Source organism: Mycotypha africana, assembly GCF_025528875.1.
Source record: "Mycotypha africana strain NRRL 2978 chromosome Unknown BDF20scaffold_1, whole genome shotgun sequence".
Taxonomy (NCBI): domain Eukaryota; kingdom Fungi; phylum Mucoromycota; class Mucoromycetes; order Mucorales; family Mycotyphaceae; genus Mycotypha; species Mycotypha africana.
Window position 1 is genome coordinate 718,612 of NW_026515725.1, and position 26,972 is coordinate 745,583.

At 39.7% G+C, this 26,972-nt stretch overlaps 8 protein-coding genes across 8 annotated transcripts; 3 read left to right on the forward strand and 5 right to left on the reverse strand.

The window, feature by feature from the left end:
• Positions 1 to 222: 222 nt before the first annotated feature.
• Positions 223 to 11,980, forward strand: BDF20DRAFT_908845 (uncharacterized protein; the record flags this gene model as incomplete). The annotated part of the gene is made up of 10 exons (XM_053083523.1): positions 223 to 264; positions 340 to 639; positions 702 to 1,281; positions 1,360 to 1,466; positions 1,550 to 1,984; positions 2,064 to 7,700; positions 7,781 to 8,021; positions 8,080 to 9,156; positions 9,234 to 11,784; positions 11,878 to 11,980. 10 exons carry the CDS (start codon positions 223 to 225, stop codon positions 11,978 to 11,980), a joined length of 11,073 nt encoding a protein of 3,690 aa, XP_052940285.1.
• A 94-nt stretch (positions 11,981 to 12,074) lies between these two features.
• On the reverse strand, positions 12,075 to 14,252 carry BDF20DRAFT_842291 (transmembrane amino acid transporter protein-domain-containing protein). The gene is made up of 2 exons (XM_053079490.1): positions 13,613 to 14,252; positions 12,075 to 13,366 (listed from the first exon to the last, which is right to left on the reverse strand). Exons 1-2 carry the CDS (start codon positions 14,176 to 14,178, stop codon positions 12,223 to 12,225), a joined length of 1,710 nt encoding a protein of 569 aa, XP_052940286.1. The 5' UTR covers positions 14,179 to 14,252; the 3' UTR covers positions 12,075 to 12,222.
• A 1,213-nt stretch (positions 14,253 to 15,465) lies between these two features.
• BDF20DRAFT_811983 (uncharacterized protein) lies at positions 15,466 to 16,993 on the reverse strand (the record flags this gene model as incomplete). Its single annotated transcript, XM_053076744.1, has 2 exons — positions 15,466 to 15,625; positions 15,708 to 16,993. Coding segments are annotated over 2 exons (1,446 nt in total), but the record flags the coding sequence as incomplete, so codon positions are not given.
• BDF20DRAFT_17752 (uncharacterized protein) lies at positions 16,872 to 17,637 on the forward strand. The gene has a single exon (XM_053074862.1). It carries the CDS (start codon positions 17,013 to 17,015, stop codon positions 17,460 to 17,462), a length of 450 nt encoding a protein of 149 aa, XP_052940288.1. The 5' UTR covers positions 16,872 to 17,012; the 3' UTR covers positions 17,463 to 17,637.
• A 470-nt stretch (positions 17,638 to 18,107) lies between these two features.
• BDF20DRAFT_908848 (SUR7/PalI family-domain-containing protein) lies at positions 18,108 to 19,422 on the reverse strand (the record flags this gene model as incomplete). Its single annotated transcript, XM_053083524.1, has 2 exons — positions 18,108 to 19,158; positions 19,256 to 19,422. 2 exons carry the CDS (start codon positions 19,420 to 19,422, stop codon positions 18,108 to 18,110), a joined length of 1,218 nt encoding a protein of 405 aa, XP_052940289.1.
• A 1,946-nt stretch (positions 19,423 to 21,368) lies between these two features.
• BDF20DRAFT_842296 (ribonucleotide reductase) lies at positions 21,369 to 24,465 on the forward strand. The gene is made up of 6 exons (XM_053079491.1): positions 21,369 to 21,520; positions 21,601 to 21,707; positions 21,782 to 22,335; positions 22,417 to 22,757; positions 22,841 to 23,044; positions 23,147 to 24,465. The coding sequence occupies exons 1-6, from the start codon at positions 21,502 to 21,504 to the stop codon at positions 24,289 to 24,291; spliced, it is 2,370 nt and encodes a 789-aa protein (XP_052940290.1). The 5' UTR covers positions 21,369 to 21,501; the 3' UTR covers positions 24,292 to 24,465.
• On the reverse strand, positions 24,466 to 25,021 carry BDF20DRAFT_842298 (uncharacterized protein). The gene is made up of 2 exons (XM_053079492.1): positions 24,810 to 25,021; positions 24,466 to 24,718 (listed from the first exon to the last, which is right to left on the reverse strand). Exons 1-2 carry the CDS (start codon positions 24,858 to 24,860, stop codon positions 24,545 to 24,547), a joined length of 225 nt encoding a protein of 74 aa, XP_052940291.1. The 5' UTR covers positions 24,861 to 25,021; the 3' UTR covers positions 24,466 to 24,544.
• On the reverse strand, positions 24,994 to 26,911 carry BDF20DRAFT_842300 (tryptophan synthase beta subunit-like PLP-dependent enzyme). Its single transcript, XM_053079493.1, has 5 exons — positions 26,730 to 26,911; positions 26,609 to 26,662; positions 26,275 to 26,535; positions 25,788 to 26,179; positions 24,994 to 25,707 (listed from the first exon to the last, which is right to left on the reverse strand). Exons 1-5 carry the CDS (start codon positions 26,837 to 26,839, stop codon positions 25,247 to 25,249), a joined length of 1,278 nt encoding a protein of 425 aa, XP_052940292.1. The 5' UTR covers positions 26,840 to 26,911; the 3' UTR covers positions 24,994 to 25,246.
• Positions 26,912 to 26,972: the final 61 nt, after the last annotated feature.

Here is a 26,972-nt window from a genome sequence, read left to right on the forward strand (position 1 = left end):
AGCGGTAAACTTTCATACAGGCAAATTTTATACTCGACATCAAACAGTTACAATAATAAGGGAAAGACATACATAGTAGATAGACGTCAAAGCAATTTCTGTTAGTCCGAAAATAAAAAAAAAGAGTTATTTCAGCTGCGAGTGTGTGAATTCTGAATAAATTCTCAGTAAAAGCACAATTGTTCTTTGTCCACCTTCATTAGCCATTGTATATATCCAAAAATGAAGATCAAAAAAGCGTCTTCAAAGAAACTTACTCCTTTGGTAATATTATTAATAGTACCCTTGTAGTAGAGAAACCATGAAGTATACTGATTCTTTGCATTGATTTGTTTATAGCCACGTCAGCTGAGTGACTTAATCAAGCAATTGGAAACTGGACCTGAGGAAAAGATCCCAAGTCTTGTTCAACAATTGATCCACTGGCCCTATTCAAGAGGTGACCTTTTCTATTGGGTGGCTGTCTTGGATAGATTCGATGATATTTTAGCAAGAATCTGTAAAGTAGAATACAATTTGACAGAATTTCAAACGAGACCGTTCGATGATCAAACGAAGCAACTCATTATGTCTATTCTCGATCTCTCGCGTACTCTATTCGAAAATTGTACCAACAGAAATATATACAACTCATACGAGGTATTTATCAGTAAGCTCACGAAATATCACGTTAGAAATTGTCACTGACATAGCCTCTATAGTATTTATGTTACCTATTCAACACATTTGATTTGGATATTTTACAAAATGTACTCCATTTCATGCTTCGGCCAGCACAAAGAGTTCACAACCCGAGAGCTATTCGATCTTCATTTTCTATACCGGAACAAAAAGTGTTTGAAATGGCCCGAGGTTGGAATCATGTACAGCAAGCAGCAAACCTATTACGTATTCAATCTACAGACTTAGAGGTTACACCCACTATGTCGACAATCAATCTGCAATTTTACCGCTCTTCAACAGCCACAATAACGTCATCTACAGCAGCAATATCTGCATCTAATAGCAATATCAATGAGAGCACTAAAGATGACAGCAATGACAGCAATGACAGCACAAATACCCAAAATGAAGGGCTTCAAGTGATACATTTAAACTTGTCAAATGATGATTTGCAAAAATCTGATTTTGAGTTATTTACAGAGTTGAGAAAGAAATATGAGATACCAAAAGACAATGAATTTGAATTGTTGAATAGAATTCGAATTGCAAAATACGTACATCAACCGGATAAGCGAAGACAGTTATTAGGAATTCGTTTATTGTCTTTCGCTAATATGTGTAAGATATCGTAGATGGAGCTCGTAATGTCAATTTTGGATGCAGTGATTAACACATGATTCCTCTCTTGTTGTATAGGTTATATTACTACAGAAACGACCATTCAAAACAAAGTCCTAATATATGAACCTTATCTAATTCAACAGATAGGCGAGCTTATTGTCCCTGAAAAAAATGTAGATGTCGTAAGTATACGCTTTAATTAGTATTGATTTTAAACGAAGAAACAACGTCTTTTACTGAAAACGTTGCAAAATTCATACATTAGGCCATCCAAACTTTTGCTTTATATGCTCTGGAAGGAATTGTACGCCATAGAGGTAAATTGGCTGACGTTCTTACAGCTGTGAACGCATCTGCCAATCACGGCACATTGATGCAAATCCTTCGCAAGATCAGCAATCAGAGTCGAGAGCAATTAAAACAGCAGGAATCAACATCTTTATTATATCAACAGTACTTTTTGGATTCATTATTTTCATTCCTCTCTTATTTATTACAAACTCAACCTGGTGGACAAATGTTGATGTCTGCGGGCATTATTCCCATTACTGTGCAGATTGTTGCTAACTCTCAGTACATGCAGATCAAGAATATTGCGAAGGTAGTTGGGTTGATTGATACGCTTGTTAATGGATTTACATCTTCATTTTCGGCTTTTTGTAACGTAAACGGTTTGGATATTCTATTGACACGCATCAAGGTATGTCTATTATAATAATGATAACGTCATTGTATTCACGGTTATTAATAATACTGATATAAATGCTTATTACCAATAGGTGGAAACCGAAACAGTCAAAGACAGCGTAAAAATGGAAGAAATCAACGATGGTATTGTTCCTCATGATAGAATATCAGCTATTAAAGCAATGCTTAAATTCTTGTTACGAATGATGGAAGCTTCAGGCACCGCTGATGGTTTACGTAATTTGATTGATTCTACTTTACCGCACTCTTTGAGAATCATCATGGAAAACCCCAAAATTTTTGGCAACAGTATTTTCGCTCTTGCTACCAACGTCACCACTACATTTATTCATAATGAGCCCACTTCTTTACCTATTCTACAAGAAGCCAAATTACCTCAAAGCTTTTTGCAAACAATATCCACGTACGAACAACCCAATAATGAAGTGATGATGGCTGCTGTCAACGCTTTTGGAGCCATGTGTCTCAATGCCCAGGGTTTAGATATGTTCAATACGATTCAGCCTCTTACTCATTTCTTTGATTTAATGACAGCACCTGACTTCATCAGAAACCCTATTGATCTGGACAGTTCAACTGCATTAGGATCAACCCTCGATGAATTGATTCGGCATCACCCTTCATTGAAGCCGAACATTTTCAAGTGTGTAACAGCAATGATAAAAAAAGTAATTGATATGGGGAATGATATGCAAGGCATTGGAAAACCGAAAGACGATAAGCATCTAATTCAAGTGCGCACTTTATCAAACAGCACAGAAACCACTATGCAGGACACAAATGAGGAGAATGTCAAAGATGAAAAGGTGGATTGTTTATTAGTTACTTTCATTGATCTGGTATCAAGGTTCTTGGAAGGTTTATTTCAAAATCAAAGTAATATCAAGGATTTTGTTGAAGAAGGCTGTCCTGAACTCTTACTTAGTTATTACACATTGCCTCTGTTGCCCGCTAATTTCACCATGGATGTTGCCCATGATTCGTTGTCCTACCTTTTCCGTATGATCAGTGAAGTCAGTCCATTACCCACTGTCATGGCTATTGCTGCCAAGATGAAGGACTCCATTCGATTTTTGACAGACAAAGGTGACAATTACCCTTCAGAAAGTATTTTAAAGGAATTTGTGGACGTCCAAGAGGGAGAAACTGACAAATATGAGCGTGGCAATGACTTCCTTCGTCATCTGATTGTGTTACACGGCTATACAGCCCTTTTCTCTAATATCTGTTGTTCATCCCCTGTAACCCACGGTAAAAATGGTGCATCTCTTCTAATTGAGTTCCTGGCAGAAGACAAGGATGACAATATTATTCTATTGCTAGCCCAATTGTGTCGTGCTGTCAGCTGGGAAAGTATTTTGTTAAAGCATTCTGTACCGTTTTCTTGGTATCGTGCGAAAGCGTCTTCATACGTCTACTCGGGATTAAAGAAAGGGCCTGGTGTGTTTGACCGTCCCTTAGGCATTTCCAGCAGCAATAACGACAACGAAGATGCCACGGTTTCACTTAGAGATAATGCTGAGAACGATGTTCAAAATGAATCTGCTGAACCATCGTCGACTAATGAAAGCGGTGAGAATGAGAATGATATAATCTCACAAGAGACCACTGAAGAATCGTTGGAAGCTAAAGCTTCTACATCAACAACTGCGGATACGACAAAGAAAGTACCGCCAGCAAACGATCCTCGTATGATCAATTTGAGGCATTTTAAAGCTTTACTATCCGATGTTCAGACAGTCATTATGCCTGTTTTTCATTCTCTCCTCAAAACTTCAGTAAGCCGTCGTGCGGGTGCTACACTTTCTAAAGCACAGACTATGAAACTAGCAGAATATATGACCGAAATCTTAAAGACTAATTTTACCTGGCCTCCTGTGGAACGTCAGGCAACTGCAGCCCGGTACGATTATCTGAAAGGCGCCTATGATATGGCCTCTACGTTGCTCAGAGATGAACGTTCTCAGACATCTCTTCAAACTCCTTTGGCGGTTGTATTTGAGCGACAGGGCGGTGTCGATTTGTTACTTGAACAATTTAAACAACATTGGACATCAGTGCTTTCTTTGCAAAGCGAAATTGAAGCTTTAAGCGATCCTAACCAAAAAACAGAGAAAAGAGAACTCATTCTTCTCAAAAACGATATCAACGACGCAATCGAAAGCCTTTTGAAAGTTCTGTTAGCGATAAGTTCTCCCAAGTCATTACGAGAATCTACCTATACCACTACATTAACACAGAGAGATAAGAACGCTGCAGATTACTTTGACCCTTATGAATGGATTATCGGTCTTGAACTGAAATTGATGGCTCTTCAGGATTACTTGAAGGACCCTCAGTTGAAATCGTTTTCTAAGAACACAAGCCAACTCTTGATCAAGCTTTTTATACAAATTATGAAAGGAGAAGGTAGTTTAGTCGGTCCTCTTCTGTCCAATACACCAGGTCATCTGGGTAGTAATCGAAGCGGAACAGTAGATCCTTTCGGACTAGGCGGGCCTTTGATGTCGTCAACTTTTAACTTGGTACGTCAACCAATTGTCGTGGCAGAACGTAATATTCAAACCTTAGTTGATATGGGGTTCGAGAGAAGATCGGCAGAGCAAGCTCTCATGCGATGCAATAATCAAGTCTCTCGTGCGGTGGATTATTTGTTTAGCCATCCTACACCGGTGATAAGCTCAACACCCAGCACAAGAAATACGGGAGCCTCCACATCAGTACAGACTGACAATGACAATATTGTTGACGATAGACATAGTCAACAAAATGCGGATGAAAGCAATCCAAACAACAACGAAGCAACTGAAGGCAATGGTGAAGGCAATGATGAAAGCAATGAAGATCGCGTTAATGAAGATGAAGATGAAGATGACGACAATCATCATGATCAAGATGAAGACAATGATTTTGCAGATCAACCATTATCCAGCGAGATGGAAGATGTTATTGGGAGCTTTGTGGAATCTTTGAATAATTCTCGTATGCGGCAGTTAACTGATTCTCTTGGCTTTAATAGCCATGTGGAAAGCAGTGGTGGATCAGAAACGAATGAACGTGTCTCGGAAAATGTCAAGAAACTGAAGACTATCCGTCGAGAATTAAGTGATTCCTTGCCCTCACCATTATTAGATTTGGCAGATGCGCGTGAAGATCTGTTATTCGATGTACGAGATTTATTAGTAGTTCTTTGCAAGCATGAGGACGCTTCAAACAATAATTCAGAAAGCAATTCCGATAAGGATAACAAAGCACAAGATTTTATTTCAGTGAAGATAGTAACAATGCTTATGGATAAAATATGTCAAGTATGTCACGATACAAGCAAGTCAGTTTTAGTGAGTCGTCGATTCCGATTGTTAGCTTTGTTATTGCGCGAATCTCCCATCCAAAATATCATGGAGCAGCTTAGACATCGTTTCGCTTCCTTATTTGGCATGTTTGATGCCTTTGCTAATAGTTTTAATAATCCAGATGAGCCTTTGCCTGCTTGGACAGCCACTCTCTTTTTAGTTTTGGAAGCATTTATTGCTCAAACTGATGAACCAAGGAAAGCAAAACTGAACAACCATTCTCAATCTAGTATGTTTGTCTCATCTGATGACGAAGAAGGAAGCTCTCAATTTGAAGATGCGAACGGCCACGACGACAATGAAAGTGAAGCAGACGATCCTATGGAAGATGTTGAAGCTACAACACCTGATGCTACAGCAGCAATTAGGGGTTCAGAAAGTGCTGCGACAAATGTGGAAGAAGCAACAGCTGAGCAGGATGGTAATGTTACACCTGAACATCGTACCAAGTTTCTGGAAATTTGTGTGACCTTGTTGCGTAAAAGAAACTTGTCCCGTGATGATATTTATGCTATTTTACGTATGGTGGTACGCTTAACCAAAGATTATGATTCAGCTCTTCGTTTCGTCGAATTAGGCGGCGTTCCTCTTCTTTTCGCTAAACCTCGCTCTGGTTTAGAAGGGTTGCAAGGTCAACAAGCTTTCATTATCTTAATTCTTCGTCATATCGTCGAAAGTAAAGCTGTTTTGCAAAGCATTATGAAGGATATCATTACCAACTGGTTTACAAATCCAAGGCCACGATTTATGGATATGAATTCTTTTGTACGCAGTAATGCTCATGTGGCTCTTCGTGCTCCATCTGTTTTCGTTAATGTTACAACAGATATTTGTCGCTTAGTTCGCTATGTAAATTATGAAGTTAATCGTCAAATCAAGTTGAGAAAACAGGATAAAGATGAGAAAGCTACATCGATTTCTGAAACTGATAATGGTGGAAACAGCGGCACTAATAGTATGGAAGCCACTCAAGCCAAACCATCCTCCCCTTCTGAGAAGGTCGTCTATTACCTTTTGAATGAAGTTATGACAGTTCGTTCCGAAGTGATTGCCTTAAATAAGAAATCTACTCTAACAGACGAGGAAAAGAAACAAGAGAATAACAAGTTCGTTTATACTGGATTTTTACTACAATGCCTTGTAGAACTTATATCTTCCTATCCCTCTTGTAAATATGATGTTTTCAACTTCTGTAAGAAAGAAAATGGCCAACGTACAACAACCCCTGATGGGAAGCATCGTCCCTTCGTATCCATGCTGATCAACGACCTATTACCTGTAAATCAGACCCTACCTATCACTGATGAGATGCGTAAACAACATGGACTGGCTAGATGGACAGCTTCTACTTTGGTTGCTATGACCTTTGAAACATCCAGTAATGAGCTTACAGCGCAGCAAAAAAGCGAACTCCTTCAAGTGAGAAAGTATGTCTTGGAAGCTATCATTCGATCGTTGAAAGAAGCCATTGCCTCGAATGAAACTGCTTCCATCAAATACTCCAAATATGCTTGTTTAGCCGACCTGTGCCACCGTATGTTGAATGCTCGACCTAGCAGTGGTCCTACTTTGCCACGTTCCATGGGTGGTACCGGTACTCAGACTAATTCGAAAGAGTCCAATTTTGAAGACGGTATCATGAGTAATGCTAAAATTATGTTGGATAAGAACTTTGTTGCTGTTTTGACGTCTGCTATTAGTGATGTGGATATTAACTATCCTCATGCCAAGTTGATCATTAATAACATGTTGAGACCCTTAGAACAATTAACAAAGCTGGCTATCAAACCTGAAGGTGCGATTGAATCGGATGAAGAAGGTCAAGATAAAATGGATACAAGCGAAGAAACTGTGCAAATGCCGAGTACGTCTGCCGCTGATGATGACGAAGGAGCGCCTGACCTCTACAGAAATTCAGCTTTAGGTATGTATGGCGCAGGCAGCGTGTTAGATGAGGATGAATATGACAGCGGGGATTATACAGATATGTTTGGTTCGTCCGTTGAAGAAGAAGAAGATTATGATGAAGAATCTTCAAGTGATTTATCGGATATGAGTGAAGGTGACGAGGAGAATGGAGAAGAAGAAATGGAGGCTATCCTTCATGAGCATAGCTATGATGAAGATGATATGGATGAGGATGAAAATGATCCTAGCGATATTGATGCCGAAGCCCAATTTATTGATGAGGAAAACGAAGAAGATGAAGACGAGGATGATGAAGTCGATCGAGAAATGACTTGGCACCTGGAAGATATTGATGAAGACCCTGCAATTATTCATGCTGAAGCAGTCATTGATACTACTGACGATAATCAGGACGTTAGACGAACTTTATCTGAAATATTTGATGAGGTATATTTATGTATACTTGAATGATAATTTTTGCTGGACAACCCTTTCTAAAATGCTTCTTTGTAATTTCTGTTCTATAGGAAGAAGATATGGACGCTCTCTCTGAATTTGATGAAGCTTCTGATAATATGGAAAATGAATCTGATAACGAGGAAGCAGATGGAGTGATACTGGATCCCGAGGACCTTGAAGCAACTTTCCCCCCTCTCGAAAGTGAGGAACTATTAATGCTAGAAGATCCTATGGAACGCTCACGCACAATCATTCCTGCTGGTTTTAGACGTCGTTTCCCTCATAGTAGACATTCTCTGTTAGAAAGTGGTAAGTGATTTAACGAAGGTGTACTTTGAGAAACAGTTTACTGATTGCAAAATTAAAGCAGTAGGTAGACCTTTCGGTGCCATAAGAAATGCTGGCCAAGAAGATATTATCACGCATCCACTGCTATCTAATAATGCAAGCAACCAGGTTTCTGGTAGAAATGCCAATAATCAGGTCTTCCATGAAACATTATTTGACAGATTCAGAAGCACTTTTGGTAGTTGGGAAGAACTTGATGAATTCCTTGGCGGTAGCGCGATTAGATTGCTGGATGATTTCTTAGCTCGTGCTCCTTCATCCGTTCGAAGAGCACAAATACGTGGCATTGAAATAGGAACAGAAGGTGGGCCTATGCGTGCCCTCCTCGAACCTCCACAACCGCTGGTGTCGCACACTCACTCTGATACTGCTGGTTCCGATACAGCCAACAACCAACAGTTACAAGAAAGTCTTGCAGTCTTGCAAAACTTCCAACCCATGTCTTCCTGTGAACGTTGGGGACAAGAGGCGCGTATGATGTATGGTTCAAATTTTAATGATAAGGCTTTGAAGTTAGTAAATGAGCTTCTCAATATTTTGGCACCTATTGCTCTTGAAGACGAGCAAAAAGCGCGTGCGGAGGAAGAAAAGAAACGACAAGAACAAAGACGCAAAGATGAAGAAGAACGTCAAAAGGCCGAGCAAGAAAAGCGGCTAGCTGAAAAGGAACGTAAGTCTGCTGAAGCTGAAGCCGCAGCTAATGCTGTTGCTGAATCCTCTTCGACGGCTGAAAATGCTAACAATACAGCAGAAAATAATACAACCACAGAGGGTACAACTGACGAAGCTGATACCGAACGAACCACAGTTACAGTGCACGGTGAGACAATCGATATTTCTGGAACTGGTATTGATGTTGAATTTTTGGAAGCTTTACCTGACGATCTACGTGAAGAAGTTATAAACCAACATATGCAGAATCGACCTACACAAGCACAACCAACTGACGATGATTCAATCAGTCCTGAATTCCTTGAGGCATTACCGCCTGATATCCGCGAAGAAGTTCTTCACCAAGAAGCGCTAGAACGGGAGCGTCGTGAACGTTTGCAACGTTTAGTCACTAATCTTCCTAGCGCAACGGGAGATGAAACAGGTAAGCCAGTCTTACAAATACCGCAATCGTTAAAAATTTGTATATTCAGCTTTGTTTTTATTTTCCTGTCATTGTAGATGATTCTACCAACGGTAGAAGAACATCCGTTAATGCTAAGGACAAAACATATAATCAGAAGAAGAAATCGAAGTTCCGCCGTGGAGATGCGGCTGCACAACTCATCGATAAGTCTCAGCTTGGCGCATTAGTCAGGTTGTTGTTTATTCCTCAAAGCATATCTAAAACATCCTTGAATAGATTGTTGCTCAACTTATGTGAAAACGGCAAAACCAGAAGTGATTTACTATCATATCTTGTATGTGTTCTTTATGATGGAAACAATGACTTGGCATCTGTCGACAGCAGTTTCTCCCTACTTTCGAATGGAAAATCGGTCAAAGCCCACCAACCCAAATCCAGCAAGCACACTACTCCTCCTGTTTCAATGAATAATGCCCCTAACTTTATTGCACAACGTTGCCTTGAAGCCTTGACCTATATTGTCATCTCAAACGAGCAGTCTTTAACTTACTTTTTGACAGAAAGCGAAGCATTGATCAGCCTTCGTCGCAGTTCAACGAGTAAAAAAGGCAAGAGCAAGGAAAAAATTCCTCACACGTGGAACAAATATCCTATTTTGGTGTTGATGAGTTTGCTTGATCGCCCTGTGTTCATTAATAACTCTGGCTTAATGGAACAACTCATGGATTTATTATCTAAAATGTGCCGTCCGTTCCCGTTATTAGTCAAGAAATACCAGGAGAAGTTGGAAAACAAGCAGAAAGATCTCGAAGCTGTAGAACAAAAAATGCCTAAACCTCCAACTATTCCTGAATACTATCTCAAATTAGTTGTTCATGTGCTAACAAATGGTGAATGTTCCAGCAAAACTTTCCAAAGCACTCTGAACGCCATATCCCATTTGTCAGCCCTTGATGGTGCACTAAAGACTATTGTAACTGAACTTATGGAGGATGCTAAACAATCCGGAGCCGAAATTTTGAAGGACCTCCAAAACCTGTTAGAAGTGTTGGATACCACCATGGCCGGTACAGAAGTGAACCCTACACTTTTAGCACCATTTTCTGCAGCTACTTCTTATCAAGCTAAACTGTTACGTGTGCTGAAAACACTGGACTATATGTTTTCTCGGAAGCCTACTGCTTTGAAGGAGACAGCCCAGGGTAAAGCTGAAGCAGAATCACAACAAGCAGATAATGAAAAACGTCTTTTAGAAATTTATGAGCAACTTAACTTTGTGCCTTTATGGAAAACTCTGGGCAAATGCCTCGCTATCATTCGTGAGAAAGAAGAAATGATTAATGTTGCTACTGTTCTTTTGCCATTGATTGAATCGTTTATGGTTATCTCTAAGTGCGCAGCTGAAAGAGGCCAAAATGTAGAAAAGGCAGGTAATCAAGCTGCTGATTTGAAACCCTCTGCATCCGAAGCTCCAGGAGAGACCTTCTTTTTCGAATTTACTGAACGCCATAAAAAGGTTTTGAATATTATGGTTCGAAATAATCCAAGCCTAATGAGCGGCTCCTTCGCCCTATTGGTACGCAATCCAAAAATGCTTGAATTTGATAACAAGCGCAATTACTTTGTCCAGCAACTGCATAAACGTACAGCTCCCAGAGAAAACTTTGGTATGTTGCAGCTGAATGTTCGTCGACAATACGTCTTTGAAGATTCGTACCATCAACTTCAAGGTCGCAGTGGTGATGAAATCAAATATGGAAAGCTGGCCGTTCGATTCTATGATGAAGAAGGTGTCGATGCTGGCGGTGTCACTCGTGAATGGTTCTCCGTTTTAGCGAGACAAATGTTCGATCCTAACTATGCTCTTTTCATTACATCGGCAGCCGACAAATTGACTTATCAACCCAACCGTGATTCGGCTGTCAATCCAGACCATTTAAGCTTTTTCAAATTTGTTGGTCGGGTTATTGGTAAAGCCATTTATGATGGTCGCCTTTTGGACGCTTATTTTACTCGATCCTTTTATAAACACATTTTGGGACGAACAGTAGATTATAAGGATGTGGAAGCTCTCGATCCTGAATATTACAAGAGCTTAGTATGGATGCTGGAAAACGACATTACAGATATCATTGAGCAAACGTTCAGTATAGAAACAGATTTCTTCGGCAACAAAGAAATTGTTGATTTGAAGCCTGATGGTAGAAATATACCAGTTACAGAAGCCAACAAGCATGAATATGTAACACTCGTCAGTGAACAGAAACTGACAACAGCTATCAAAGATCAAATTAATGCTTTTGTACAAGGTTTCCATGACATTATCCCTGCCCATCTCATTCAAATTTTTAATGAGCAAGAATTGGAGCTTCTCATTTCCGGCCTACCTGATATTGATATAGATGAATGGAAGAATAACACGGAATACCAGGGTTACACTGCTTCTTCCCCCCAGATCCAATGGTTCTGGCGTGCTGTAAGAAGCTTTGATCAGGAAGAACGTGCAAAATTATTACAGTTTGCTACAGGTACCTCAAAGGTCCCATTAGAAGGTTTTAGCCAACTGCAAGGTTCGGGTGGTGTTCAAAAGTTTCAAATTCATAAAGATTTTGGCGGAGAGAATCGTCTTCCATCTGCTCATACTTGGTAAGTGTCATATACACCTATACATTTTTTGGACCAAAAAAAAATAAAGCCTCTTGACAGTTTTATTAACCATGTCATTGTTTCCTCGTTTAGCTTCAATCAAATAGACTTGCCTCAGTATGACTCTTATGAAAGTTTGCGTGCAAACCTTTTCAAAGCTATCAACGAATGTTCAACTGGCTTTGCTCTTGTATAGTTCTACATCTCCATATCTTTCACTACTTTTCCTCCATCCAATAATAAATTCTAAGAATACGATAATGAACTCTATAACTATAACTTTGGTTTATGGGTTGTTGAATGAGAATTTTTATTCAAATATTTGAATTATGAACTTAAAATATTAAGCAAGTTGTAGGAAAATTGGTATATTAAGCTGTAAAAAGATTATGTATGTGGTAAGAGAAATTCTAGAGAATTAACTATGTATAAAGGTGTTTAGGTTCTACTGGCGCAGTATGATGCAGAAGTTTCAGCAGGGACAGGATGAACCCAGTTATTAATATTCACATATAGTGTATAAACCATAATGCCAACACCAAAAAGAGCCAGAAGACAGTTCAAAATCTTATCTATTGTTTTCTTGGTAACCTTAAAATGGAACATGCCAGGAAAAATAAAGCAAAGAGGCACACAGGCAACGGAACCTACCAAAGCAACAAACTTATCAAGATTGTCACCGCCAATACCAAAAGCAATAGCAGCGCATACAACACATAAGATGATTCTATATAGATTCTTCGCCCATTTGACAAATAAACTGTCTCTACCAGATTTGCATCGAGCAAATAATCCATTTTCGATGATCTTTGTAGCAGGGAAGAGCATTAAAGGAGCGGTTAGACAGATGGCTAAGGAATAAAGTATTTGAACAGCAATAGTAAGCTTGTGATCAGGAGGGAAGTTGTAAACGACAGCAGATTGAATGGTATCACCGTAAGCTAAGTAAGAGAGAGTACCAATAAGGACATAGACGGTACAAACAATTATCATACCCAAGGTAAGCACAAAGGGGAATTTTTCAGGACGCTCCATTGCTTCAACGATAGGTATGACCAAGCCGATACCTTCGAAAGAGAAGGTTGCTGTACCGATCATGAGGGCAAAATCTGCTGGGTTGACAGCTGCAACATTGGGGCCAGCCCCGTGCGCACTAAGTTCAGCTGCAGTGAAGTAGATGATGGAGATTAAACCAAAAAAAATCAAGACGTCAGCAATAAGAGCCGTGAAGGATAACTTTGCAATGTGGCGGACCAAAGCAAGAGGGATAAGAATAACCAAAGGCATCCAAATATAATATTTTTGTTCGATGCCTGCAGTACAGTGGGAGAGAACATCAACAACATTCACGAGATTACCGGAAATGAAGATAAAGTAAGAGCAAACAAAGCCGATTTGGGATATCACTATGAAGAAAAGCACAATATAACGCAGAAACTTGCCATATAACACACCACCCATATCACCATAGGAACCGCCAATAATTTTCTGAGTATTTACTAATCGCAAGAATGCGAATAGACAGATCGAACCAATAACAACCATAAGAACTATAGATAGAGCTAAACCACCATTTTGAAACCTATTGGATTCAGATTGAAAACGAGTTAATAAAGACTATAAACTATTTTCGTTTGATAGGGGGGAATGTTTAGGGTTTCCCGCTATAAATCATATGCATTAATTTTATAATCGCATGGTACCCCATGGTACCCCGCGTTGGAAAACGTCCAATATTTCCTGGGACCACCTTCCTCCTCACTCTTTCACTAGCCCTGGTCGGGGGTTTCAGCCAAAAATAGAAAGAAAAAATATGTGATATACATACGCTTTAGGTAAGAAGAGAACGCCGGATCCAATAAATGCCTTCAAAAACATGAACATAGCTTTTCCTACGGAAGCTTTAGGTGGCTGATCACCGACGTCTTCGATTTCCTCACCAACGGCGGCTTCTTCATGCTTAGGATCAGTTGCGCCAGATGTAAAACTGCTTCTTTTTTCTGAGAGAACTTGTGAATGTCGACGACTAGCAGCAGGACTATCATCCAAATGTTCACCTGCGAAATGGCTGTACACGGAAAGTGAAGAAATGGTTCTGGCAATAGATCTTCTTTTCGCGGCTACTGAGGCGAAGGATGTGGTTCTACTATTGATTTTCGGTCTTGAAGCGAAGCGTGCGCTTGTAGGCCTACTGTTGCTCATTCTGTTAGAGTTGACGTTCGGTGAATTAGACATACGATTAGGGAAAACTGTATCGTCTAAGAAGTGAGTATGTCTGCGTTCTGAATTAGCTAGGTTGCTTGATCCAATGTTCCTGGGTGAGTTGTAAGAGTTACTTCGAATTTCTGATAGGCTGGCTGTGCCTCTAACATTTTGATTTTCATTAGAAGACATTTTTGTATAAGTAAGTTGCGAAAGTTAAGCAGTATAGTCGATTATTGATTGAAAAGAAAAAATGAGAAAAGAAGCTTTATATTTTATATGAATTATGGCAAGTCTATGATCCAATTGTTTCTCTTCGGACAATATGACAGTTGGTATAATGGTAGGTTTAAAATACGCTGGTAAATGTGAAACCTAAGAAAAAGTTGCACTACGTCATGTCAAAGACAATCGCTAGCTTATTTAATTGCCTTTTTTAGAATGGTCTAACCTATAATGGATATAAAAGTAAAGAGGTCCCTGAAAGCCTGGTGGTGATGCTTCACGCCATCAAATAACTTACGTAAGACGCATAGCAAAAAGAGTTATTTTTATTAGAGATCAAACTTATCCCTAGTCTCTACATTAAATAACATATCATTTTTTCATCTACAGCGCTGATCTCCACCACCTGGTTTGTTCTTTATTTCTACTGATTTCATTTGATGCTCACTTTTTTTTCTTTACAGAAAAATCAAAGTAGACTCTTAGCACAAATAGTTTCTACAGTGTCAATTGTTCAGTGCGAAAACTGTACCGGTTACCACTCAGCAATCCTATTTGGTATTTTTGGTAATTACGTAAATAGTAAAATCCTACCACCTATAGGAAGTGGCAAGGCAGCCAGCATTTCTGATGGTTGTGTTTTCTGACCCGCCCCGGACAAAACTCCCATGGTTACTGATAGCAGCCATGAGTTTAAAATGCTTGAACCGGAAAATGTCGCTGGTCTACGTAAAAACCGTTTTTTAACACTGGATGTTTGTCCTACATGGAATGGTCTAACGTCATTGAAATCATTGTGTTATAAGCGCCCACAAACAAAAGTACCGATCACTCAAAATTGATGTTGCTGGGAAGCACTGTATTGTCGTATATTAAGCCTTCTACAGCTAAAATGGCCTTTGCTTGAAAAGTAATGAGCTTTTCTCAAGAGGATAATGCACCATTTTGCTCATCAAAGTGTCTTTTGCTTTTATGTGGAGGAGGGAAAGACGAAAGATGGGCTTGCTACTAAGCCAACTAAAATCTTTCTCTACAATATGGCAGCAATTCACCACATGAATAACTCAAACCGAAGACATTAAGGCAATGCTTAATACGTTTACTGACGGATTTAGTTTATTTTTACAACGATGTGATTGTTGTTCGAATGGAACAACGTCTATTTATCAGACAGGGAGCTTCCCAGAAGCTATACATTCTGACTCTAATTACAAAAGTTTTGAACGCCCTATGGCCTTAAGAAGGATCTCCCCATTAGTATCTCGCTTTCTTGTTCTTCTTTGCTGGCTTCTTCTTGTTCTTGTTCGTAGTGGGACCGTTGCCACTCCATTCCTTCACCATTTTACTATAGTACGCTATACATTTTTCAATTATTTTCTTTTCGCCAATGCGGCATGTCAGTGCATAGTATTTCCTCATATTGACAGGCCCCTAAATAACAAAGGTCAGCTTACGTCAGTATAAGAAGCCAACTAAACTACTCATGAGCTCAATACGTTACATTATCAGTGGGGTACATCAATTCATCACGTTCCTTGGTTTCCTCTTTTACTGACTTCCATTCGCCGTTTTCTTCGTATTCAAGCTTTCTGATTTCGGCAAGTGCTCGACACGCTTTATAAACACTGCTCTTTACTTGAATCAGTGCTTTCGTTTTGGCTTGTCCTTGACTATTGGAGAGGTCTTCAAAGTATTTCACAGCGTTATCCGTATTTTCCACGAAATCCGCAAATGTTTCGTTATTTACAAACATAATATGAAGACAGCACATGACCTTATCTTCGAAAAGACCTTCCCAATTGATATAGTAAGGGGGAGATCTCTCAACTGCATGCTCTTCATCCTCCTCCTCTTCTCCATCAGTATGATCGTCGTCATGACTAGGATCGCAGTTTTCTCCGTGAACATGACCGTTCTCATGATCATGGTCATGGTCACAATGGGTGTGATCGTGATGATCCTCATCTTCAAAGTCATCTTGAATGTCCTCTGCGTTAGGGTCCGGGCAAAGTATATGCTCATTGTTCATGAAAAATTCCCAGCGAGGTCTAACTAACTCAACGGCTTTCTTCTGAAGTTCATCTTCTGAGGCGTTAGGCATCGTTTCTTTCAGCGCTTCTGTGTGCAAACCTATACAACATTCGGCAATCGTATTTTCATCAATCGAAAGATAATCGTTCTTATTATCATCGTAGCAGAAACCATATTTGCTTAGCAAAGCAATATTAGGATGGTCACCGTAAGTATTGAACACTTCCTCGCCCTTCTTGATGTCGCGATCAAGTACCATATCGCAAGTGTCTTCATCCTCCTCGTCTGAGCCATCGTCTGAATCGTAGAAATTGATACCCTCTTCTTCCATCTTTTCAAGATCTGGCAATTCAGTGTCCAATTCCATGCTTTCTGCGTCGTCTTCCTCATCTTCCCATTCATCTTCGTCTTCTTCATTTGAGGGAGCATTATCTTTGCTTTCGGCCCCCTCTTCCATAAAGTCGAAATATCTATGTTCGCAATACATTAAACCACATGCATCACAGACGCCATACTCGGTCTCAAAATGCACATGTTCACCTTCGCTACGATGATTAAATAAATCGGCAAAAGGCACTAATGCATTTTCATGATAGGCGTCTACTTCAAATGCTCTAGAGGATATCAAAGAAGAGACCCGCAGAAATTCATCAAAGGAATAAGGGTCGTTCTTTTCTGCACGAACAAAGATGTAAGGGTGCGCATCCAAGATAGGTTGAATTAATTCTTCATAATCATCCTTCAAATCGTTCTACAGAAATCATAAGGATATGAGGACATTGCTGCAAAACAGAAAGCCGAGACAAGAACTTACCAAGTCATTTTCAAGAGCGGCTGCCATTTCTGTTCCTTTCAATAATGCCTTTTCCTCTTGCGTCCAAAAGACAGGAATATCCGCACCTTTTTCAGGAAGTGATTGGAGATATCCATACCAAGGGGAGTGTTCCTTAATAGCAAGCTCGTACAATACGGCTAAGGCAAGAGGGCAGCCGCCTTCAAGGTTTGCTTCATCCAAAATATTAGCAATTCCAGTAGACTTGATAGAGAGAATACATTCTTTGGGAATTTTGACGACTAAAATTGAGAGGTTCATAATGAGTCTTGATTCGACGTTACAAAAAAAAAGCCCAGCGAAGTATTATAGTTCGTTAACTTACCAGCTTTGCCCTTTCTCATATTCTTCTTGGCAAAGACACCAAAGGAATCGTTCAAATCCCTGACTTCTAAAGTATCTTTATTCCATTGAATTTTATTGTCATCGAACCATTGCAGTAGGATTTCTAACTTTTTTTCGTTCGACATGACTAATCGATCTATGAAAGGGGCAATGGCAGATCGTCTTAGTCAAAAAATTTTCCAAGAAGTGAACCCTTTTTTTTTGGTTTTTTTTTTTGGACAGAAATGCACGGAGTAGGAAATGACTTTTCGGATCCGAAATTCATGCAGCTTCAGATCACCAAAATAGAGTTGGCAATTGATGTAGCAGGAATAAACAAAACAAAAATATTAACAATATCTCTTAGAGAAATACGGCTTCGTAGTAAGCTGTAGCAGTCACTTTCTGTTGGTAGAATTACTGTGGTTTATTGAAAGTGATTTAAAAAAGTCTTTCGTCCTACTCTTCATATCCACCATGATGCAGCATTAGCAAAGACAAAGGTTCTTTCAAGCATAGAAAAACATGCAAAATTTTTTTATTTACAAAAATAAATTAAGAAATATATAAAATGTAATAACTTGTACAGAATATAATATTGAATTAGGTAAGGAAAGCCTTGCATAAAATATTGGAAAGGCGCTAAAATAAAAATTAAAAGATGGAAGTAATTTACAGATGCTAAATTATATGCTTCCCCAACACTGCTTTAGCGTGCTGCAAGGTTAGCGGGCTCAAGCACTGGCGTCTGATATCCATGAGTTGCATCATTGACAGTGGCGCCGCCGTTAGCAGTCGTGTTGTAAGCAGTTGTGTTGTAGGCCGTTTCGCCGTAAGTATTTTGTTGCTCTGCAGTAGGGGACATGTAAGATTGTTGAAGCATAGTGTCTCCTTGAGTCGCATCATTTGTGTTGTATGCTTGGTTTGTTCCAGAATATAAGTTGCTATTGTCAGTGGTCGTACCAACATTGTCATTTCGGACGGCATTGCTGTTATCAGCAGCCGTGTTGTTGTCCGCTCTCGTATAGTTGTTGTTGTCGGTTCTCGTAAAGTTGTTGTTGCTGTCGTATTCCTTATTGTAATCAGGATTGACTTGCTTGTTCTTACGACCGCCGAATGGCCACCAGCTACGCTTTGCCTTTCCAGAGGATTCAGTTCCATAAGCTCCAGCAGCATAACCAGCACCAGCATAACCGGCATCCCGACCGTAATTGTTGTTGTAGTCATTGTTGTATCCATAATCTGCTTCATAATCATTTTTCTTTCTTCTTCTGCTGGATTTGCCGTAGTAACCATCATTCTTAGGCTTACAGCAGCAAACACCGCCAGAATAACAAAGGAAAGACAAGAACAGAGACACAACCGCACCAATGGTGATCCATACAGAGTTACCAGCTTGAGCACTCCAGGTTCGATCTGCTCGTGTCAGTTGTCGTATACCGCCAATGACCAACACCAACGCAAGGATAAGAGCAGCGAGCATGATGAAAAAGTTAATCAAGACAAGAGTAGTCATCGAGTAACCCAGACCACGGCGATTAGAGCAACAGATAGGCAAACTCATAAGCCAAAAAATGAAACTGAGACCCATTGCAATAAAAAGCAAGATGAACAAAGCTAAAAATACGCCCTTTGTTCCATAACTGTTGGCCATACCAGGTACAGCTTGGTTAACTCCAGGAGCTTGGGCCCAGTTATAAGCAGCGCTTGTTTTTGCACACGACGTAACATAACCAGCGTTGTCTGTATTACAGTAGTTCCTATTGTTTTATACAATTGATGATTTGACTCTTATTAAAATCTGTCACGTAGCGATAGAGCATCGGATCAAAAAAGTTTCTCAGAAATTCGACTTACCAGAGACCAAAATTGTAGGATCTTCCTTGACCCGTGTTCCACGCTTGAGCAAAGTAAACATCTCTGATCAATGGCTTGGGAGATACGTTGCCAATAATGAGAAAGAACTCTAAAAGAAAACTGAATAGTAGAAATATAGAGCCTATGGCTGTACAAACTGAAAACATGATTCTCTCTTCGTTTCAAGCTGTTTTTTAATTAGTTGATAAGTTGGAAAAAAATAAAAAGAAAATGTTCAATGGACACGAAAGAAAAGACAGTTAATTAAAAAGATCATGGGAGTCGTTGTTGATCAAAATATTATAAGTTAAATGCAGATAAAAACTTAATTCACACTTTAGTAGCAATTTTTTGAAACGGAAGATTTGGTTTCAAGACATCATACCCTCTATTTGATCCAATCATAGACGTCCTAAGTATAAGAAACCCTTGGTGAAGGGTTGCTCTGCTTATGTCATTATGAAAAAACAGCTACTGCAAGTACAATGATTTATGAATGATACTTATATCTCTTTTCTTGAAAAATTGAATTGATCCATTGCTCCTGATGAAAAGGCCGTAATGAGGATCATGCGCACTATTATAAAATGTGGATACCACTATAGCCTAAAATGACTTGAATTTACATTCATCGCTTCGTAGGACTTTGCAATAGCATAAGTGAAGAAAATCAATCTTGGGAGAGTTGCCATCTATGTACATAATTTTCGTATGCATTAACAGTAAACGAGAACATAGTGAAACAAATAGAATCAAATAACTGTTTGCAGAATGATGGCATTTTTTTAATTTCTACGTTCGTAATCCGCCCATCATCCCATATTCAGTTGGTCTCAATTAATTCAGCTGTATTGGCATAGAGTCTACCCGCTTGGAAAGACTTACAGGTACTTGTATCACAACAAGTAAACAACATATGGATAGACTGTCATCATTGGAAAAAAGTATGATCCTTATACGGGCAGTCATTGTTCTACCATTTTCTAGATTGTTAACCAAAAAAAGTTCGTGTATGAGCGTTCTATTAAAAATCGATGGGGTTCCTTGCTGATTGTCCAATCTGGTAATTTGTTCCCCCACCAGTTTACTAAAGCTCGAAGGAGTTTCAGGATTAAATACAAGCAATCTTCTATGTTAATAGCTGGCTTTCAGATTTTAGCGATGCAAACTCTGATTTTTAAGCAAGTCTAACTCATAATAAAACAGGACTAAGAAGACATAGCCTACCCTTATCTAGCTTATGTGCTGGTAAGCAAACCCATTCATAGTCTTCATTCAGCTCGCAATATATATTTCTGCTATGGTGATAAAAGCTAAACTGCTTAGTCACGGTTTCTATTTTTTTCTCGTGAATGAGATGTGTCTCCAGCGAAAACGGGACGCCTCCTTCTGGTTGATGGATTTCTTCTCTTCGTCTTTAGGCAACTGACTTTAAAACCACTGATTTACGATGGTAAAAAGTCATTGGCACTAGCCAAATGATCTGATAAATTCACAAACACGCCAATGCTTGGAGTGTTACTTCCCTTCTTCCGTTGATTTGTCATCGAAAGGTGCACTTACGTTGCTTTTATCTCAGTCCTGCTTTTTCAACCCATTTGAGTTTCTTTTTAAAGTAATTCTTGGTTAATCTACTTGCTTCTAGGATTTGATTGCAAATGATGGATATGAATGCTAGACTACAAGAGCATGTGTTTACGATAGCAATAGTTTGAATTCTTTCGGCTTTATTACTACTCAGCGAGAAGGAGTTTTTGAGTATACTAAGGGATAGTCGGCAAAGAATTTAACTGACGGAATCGATCGCCGTGGGATGAAGTAAAACATGTGGTTCCTGCTCAGATTAAATTGTAATTTACGCGTAAAAAAACACGGTTAAAAAGCATGCAGTGCGCGATACTGACGTAGAGTACCCTACAACGATAGCCATCAGACGACCCAATATACACAAGTACGCTATCAGCATACGACCTGTATTCAATTTTTATAAGAGGTCTATTTTTGACATGTCTCTTCAAAACTTTACTTGTCAATAGTGAAAGATACCGATAATGGGCTTTCCATTCATGACCATTTTAGCGCAGCACAAAAGGGAAGGTACGTGATTTAAGACGCGATTTTTCTCGTTTTTTTTTTTTTTCCTGCACTCATAAAAAAGACGTGTGTTCCAGTTTTTTTAACCTTTTTCCCTCACTTCTTCTTATTTTTCCCTTTTCATCCTTCCGAAAAGCATATCAACAGCAACCATGTATGTCATAAAGAGAGGTAAGGGTGCTGGCAATAGGACACACATTCTCCCTTTAAACATGGAATAGATGAATAAACTGCTGCATAAAACTATCTAGACGGTACCCAAGAGAAGGTCTTCTTTGATAAAATCAGTTCTCGTATCAATATCTTATGTGAAGGTCTTGACCAAAACTTTGTCGACCCTCCTAAGATTGCCCAAAAGGTATGCATTCTATATGCCCCCACTTTTTGATTTTATAGTTACTGTACTTATTCCGAATAACTATCGTTTTGAAGGTCGTTTCTGCTATGTATCCGGGTATTACTACAGTCCAGTTAGATGACTTGGCTGCTGGAATTGCTGTTGACATGACCGACATTCATCCTGACTATGCTATTTTGGCTGCTCGTATCTCTGTTTCCAACCTTCAAAAGGAAACTCACGACAGATTCTCTGAAGTCATGCAGGAACTGTATGACAATGTGCATCCCCAGACCAAAGAACCCAACCCTTTGATTTCGAAAGAATTCCTGGAATTAGTAAAGAAGCATGCGGACAAGATTGACGCCGCCATTGATTACCAACGTGATTTCGATTTCAACTACTTTGGTTTCAAGACACTTGAAGAAAATTATCTCAAGAGGATTGGTGACAAGGTTGTCGAACGTCCTCAACACATGATGATGCGTGTCGCACTCGCTATCCACGGTGAAGACCTCGAAGCTGCTTTCAAGACGTACGATTATACATCAAGAAAGCTTTATACACACGCTGCTGCTACTCTTTTGAATGCTGGTACTGCCAACGGACAACTTTCCAGTGACTTCCATGTTCAAATGAAGGAAGACAGGTATGAAAAATAAGGGATGGAATTACCGTAAAATTTTGGCATTACCTACCTACTTATTTATAACACACACACGTCCTACAGTATTGAAGGTATTTACGATACAGTTGCTACCTGCGCTCGTCTTTCCAAGGCCTCTGGTACTATTGGTATGAGTTTCCAAAAGATCCGTGCTTCAGGCTCCTACATTGCTGGTACCAATGGTACATCCAATGGTATTATTCCTATGTTGAAGGTATTCAATGATGCTGCTCGTTATATCACTCCAGGCGCGAAGAAAATCAAGGGTATGTATACAGTCTATGTCGAACCTTGGCATGCCGATATTTTCGAATACATCGATTTGGCAAAGTTGACAGGTGAAGAGAATCTTCGTGCACGTCATTTGAACATCGCCCTTTGGATTCCTGATCTTTTCATGAAGCGTGAGTATATATTCGATGGTCACTACTTTTTTACTTTCTCAAGTTTTATCTGACTGACTCCCGTTTGCATTTTTTTTTTCCAGGTGTCGAACAAAATGGTGAATGGTCATTGATGTGTCCTAATGAATGTCCTGGCCTTGACACTAGCTATGGTAAGGAATTCGAGGAACTCTATGTCAAATATGAAAAGGCCGGTAAAGCCAGAAAGACTGTATCTGCTCAAAAGCTCTGGTTCAGTATTTTGGATTCTCATATTGAAGCCGGTATGCCCTTCATGTGTTATAAGGGTGAGTTCACTTCAAACAATGACCTCTCTATTGAAAAGAATAGGGGGTGAGGCGGGGGGGGGAATGCATTGACTGAACTGACCTCCTGAATTTCTTCTGTAGATGCTGTCAATGAAAAGAGCAACCAAAAGAACGTGGGTGTTATTTCAGGCTCCACTCGCCATGCTAACATTATGCAATACGCTGATGGCGATGAAATCAGCTCTGCTAACATTGCCTCTATTGCACTTCCCAAATGTGTGGATGCTAAAACTCGTATTTTCAACTTTGAGACGCTTCATGATATTGTCAAAGTCGCCGTGAAGAACTTGGATAAAATGATTGACGTCAATAACTATGTTTTTGAAGAAGCCAAGGTGGGTGCTCTTAAGCACAGAGGCATTGGTCTCGGTGTGCAAGGTTTGGCTGACGTCTTCTTGATGATGCGCCATCCCTATGACTCTCCCGAAGCGCGTCAACTCAACAAGGATATCTTTGAAGCGATTTATTATGCTGCTCTTGAAGCTTCTAATGAATTAGCCAAGGAAGCAGGAGCCCCTTATCCTTCTTACGAAGGCTCTCCTATGAGCCAAGGCATTTTGCAACACGATTTATGGAATGTGAAGGGCTCTGACCGTTTCGATTGGGACACTCTCCGCTCCAACATCAAATCACACGGTGTTCGCAACTCTGTCCTTATTTCTCTTATGCCTACTACTACGACTAGCCAATTCCTCGGTAATAACAACAGTATCGAACCCTATCAAAGTATGATCTTCACTCAAAGATCCGCCAGCGGTGAATGCCAAGCTGTCAATCCCTATTTGCTTAAGGACTTGATTGAACGCGGCTTGTGGAGTGCCCAAGTCAAGGATACTTTGGTCAGTTCCAACGGTAGTATTCAAAAGCTCCCTTATATTTCCGACGACTTGAAGAAACTGTACAAGACAGTGTGGGAGCTTTCACAACGTGTTCTTATTGATTTGGCTGCTGACCGTGCTGCCTTTGTTGATCAGTCTCAAACACTTAACCTGTTCGCTGCCGATCCCAATTATAGCCGTCTCTCTTCCATGCATTTCTACACTTGGAAGAGAGGTTTGAAGACAGGTATGCAGTTCCTCAGAGCGAATGCTCTCGAAGCAATGAGAATGAATATGAATGATAAGAAGACCCCCATTGAAGATGAAGTGGAAAAGACAGCTGAACAATTGGCTGCTATTGCTTGTTCACTTGAAAACCCTGAAGCTTGTGTCAGCTGCAGTGGTTAATTGTAAATTATCTTTTTTATTTCAAACACCATCATTATTTACATCTTATACTATTGTATTATAAAATATCATTCCCTTTCTCTCTCACTGTAAAAAAGAAAAAAGAAAAAAAAAAGATTCATATAGGCTTTATAGACTTCATGCATACAATAAAGAAAATTGAAAGAAAAAAAACATAATTGGGTTTTTAAAAAGCATTATCTTGTTCCCCGTTTATTTGGATCGAAAAAAGCGAATCAAAATTGGGATCTTTTTAACGATTGTGGACGTTCAAATTAATACCACCCGTTCTGGGACATCTCTTGGCTGATTCAGTATCCATTGGAATGAAGCCATGCTCGTCAAAGTGTACATCGAAGCCGCTGACTTGTTTGTGGAGAGCACTCATCTGCTGTGCGACTCTTTTGCGCTCTTCGTCGGTGGCAGCCTACAACCATTTGGAATGATATAAGTTATGTTTGTTTATGAAGAAGGGTTAGATTGGTTGCCTAAAAAATGAAGCAACCATCCGCACATACTTGGTTTGTCTTTTCGTATAATTCTTCGAGTTTAGCACCTTCTGGATTCATATTGGCTTTTTTTGAATAGGATGTGATTTTGTTAATGTAAGAAAGTGAAAGAACAAAAAAAGACGAGAATTTTAAAAAACAACAAAATACTTTATATACGATGTAAACAATTGTCTCATTCAACAATTTTTTCTTTTTTTTTTTTTTTTTTTTTAACAAAAATTTATAGTGATTCACTTAACGGTAAGGGTATCAAGATTAATCGAGGCTCTACCGTGAGAGAGCCTTTATGTCATTTCACTATTCAATGCAGTCGCGTCGGAAATTTTGCATAATTTTTGCAAATCAGTTTCACAAAAGCCTGTGCCCAATCAGAGAATGACGCTTTCGCTTTCAATGTTTGCTTTGGTCAATTTTGGGATCAGAGGGAAAAAGAAATTGGGAAATTAGAGCACACTGTCATTGGTATCGACGGAGGAAGGCATAGCGTTTGTGTTCATGTTTTCATCCCTTGGCTGTTGCGAGACGGGTGCTTCTTCCATCTGTGTATCCGTCTGCTGAGCGCTATTTGTTCTTAATTCCTTCGTCCTCGAAGGTTTGTGATTTATCTTGGCGAGATTCTCACCAGAAATACCCATGGGATAGCTTGTATCCACTTTTTGTATGTAGGTCAACTTATCGTCCATCTTTAAAAAGACCTCGCTACCACTTTTTACAATCACCGGAGGTCGATAGTATTTCTTTCTATAGTCGTCTAGTAGAGCAAGATTTATATCTGATCCACCCGTTACCAGAACCACAATTTCAGATTCTTGATCTAAAGAAGGTAAAATATCACGAATCACCTGTGTATAACAAAGAGACAAACCAGCACCAGAAGCTGCCTCTACAAGTGTTTTACAATCGTCTTTGGGGAAAGAAAAAAGGAGAAATTCATCAATAGGGAATAAGATGATGAAAAGCAAATTCCCCTTTTTGTGGGTCTACCTGCGAACAATCGGACAGCATCTGCGGCCATGGCGTCACTCACAGCAAAAGGAACCACTGGATGACTCATACTCAATTCCAATGATTTCGAACTGATGGTTGGACATGCCAATGCGGATGCGATCGTCGATATTTTCTGTATTGTTACCGATTTTCCAGCCACCACCGATGCCTGAAACGCGTTGCTTCCATGCGTCTCCACCGCAATCACTGGCACTTCTTTCCATCCTACCTCTTGTAGGCCAATGATGACGCCGTTAAGCAACCCACCACCCCCCACCGGACATATAATGGCGGCCGGTGGATTGTTATTCAATTGTTCTCTTAATTCGTAAATTAGACTGGAATGACCTTCCCAAATATGCGCGTGATCTGCTGAAGGGACATAGATACTGTGATATAGTCAGGATTCTTTTCTTCTCCCGCGCAGCAGTTGCTTTGCTATCGTTCATTTTGCTTTTTTTTTTTTTAATTTTTCTTCACTCACCCATCGCGTTTGACTAATTTTCTTGCGTGTGATTCAGCAGCTGCCCAGCTCTCCCCGAATAAAATCAACTGAGCCCCTTCTAGTCGAACTGCTTCACTTATAGTGTTAGGCGTATCTCTTGGCATGACGACAATGGCTGCGACATTTAGTTGTCGAGCACAGTAAGCTACAGCTAAGACTGTGTTCAATCCTGATCCGCTAATTAAATGGATATCTCTTCCTCTAGATTGTACTGCTTTAGTACAAAAATTGCCTATTCCTCTGTTGTTGGGTGGGGGAAAAGAAAAGTATAAGTAGACACGTTCCTTCTTCACAACAAACGAAACCTATTCACCTTATCTTCACTGAGCCTGAGGGTTGTATATTCTCCATTTTGTAGAATATATTACTACAGCAAAAGCGGCTAGTGAGAAAAGTAGTCAAATAACTCGCGATGGCGTCAGCGTCAAACATACCAGTCAAGCTTGATGCTTAATTTTGTTGAATGAAGGAGAGGTGTCTTTACATGAAGTGGTTGGCATTTATGGAAGATGGGCAGCCCATCATTAGACTGCTCACTCATCATGAGATCAAGATCAGCCCAAACTAAATGTCAACAGTTGGGCAATTGGGATATTTTTTGTCTCAAGAGAAGGTCAGAAGAAACAGCTCCGCCAAACGCGTACACAAGAAGAAAACGCGTCTTTCTCGATTTTACT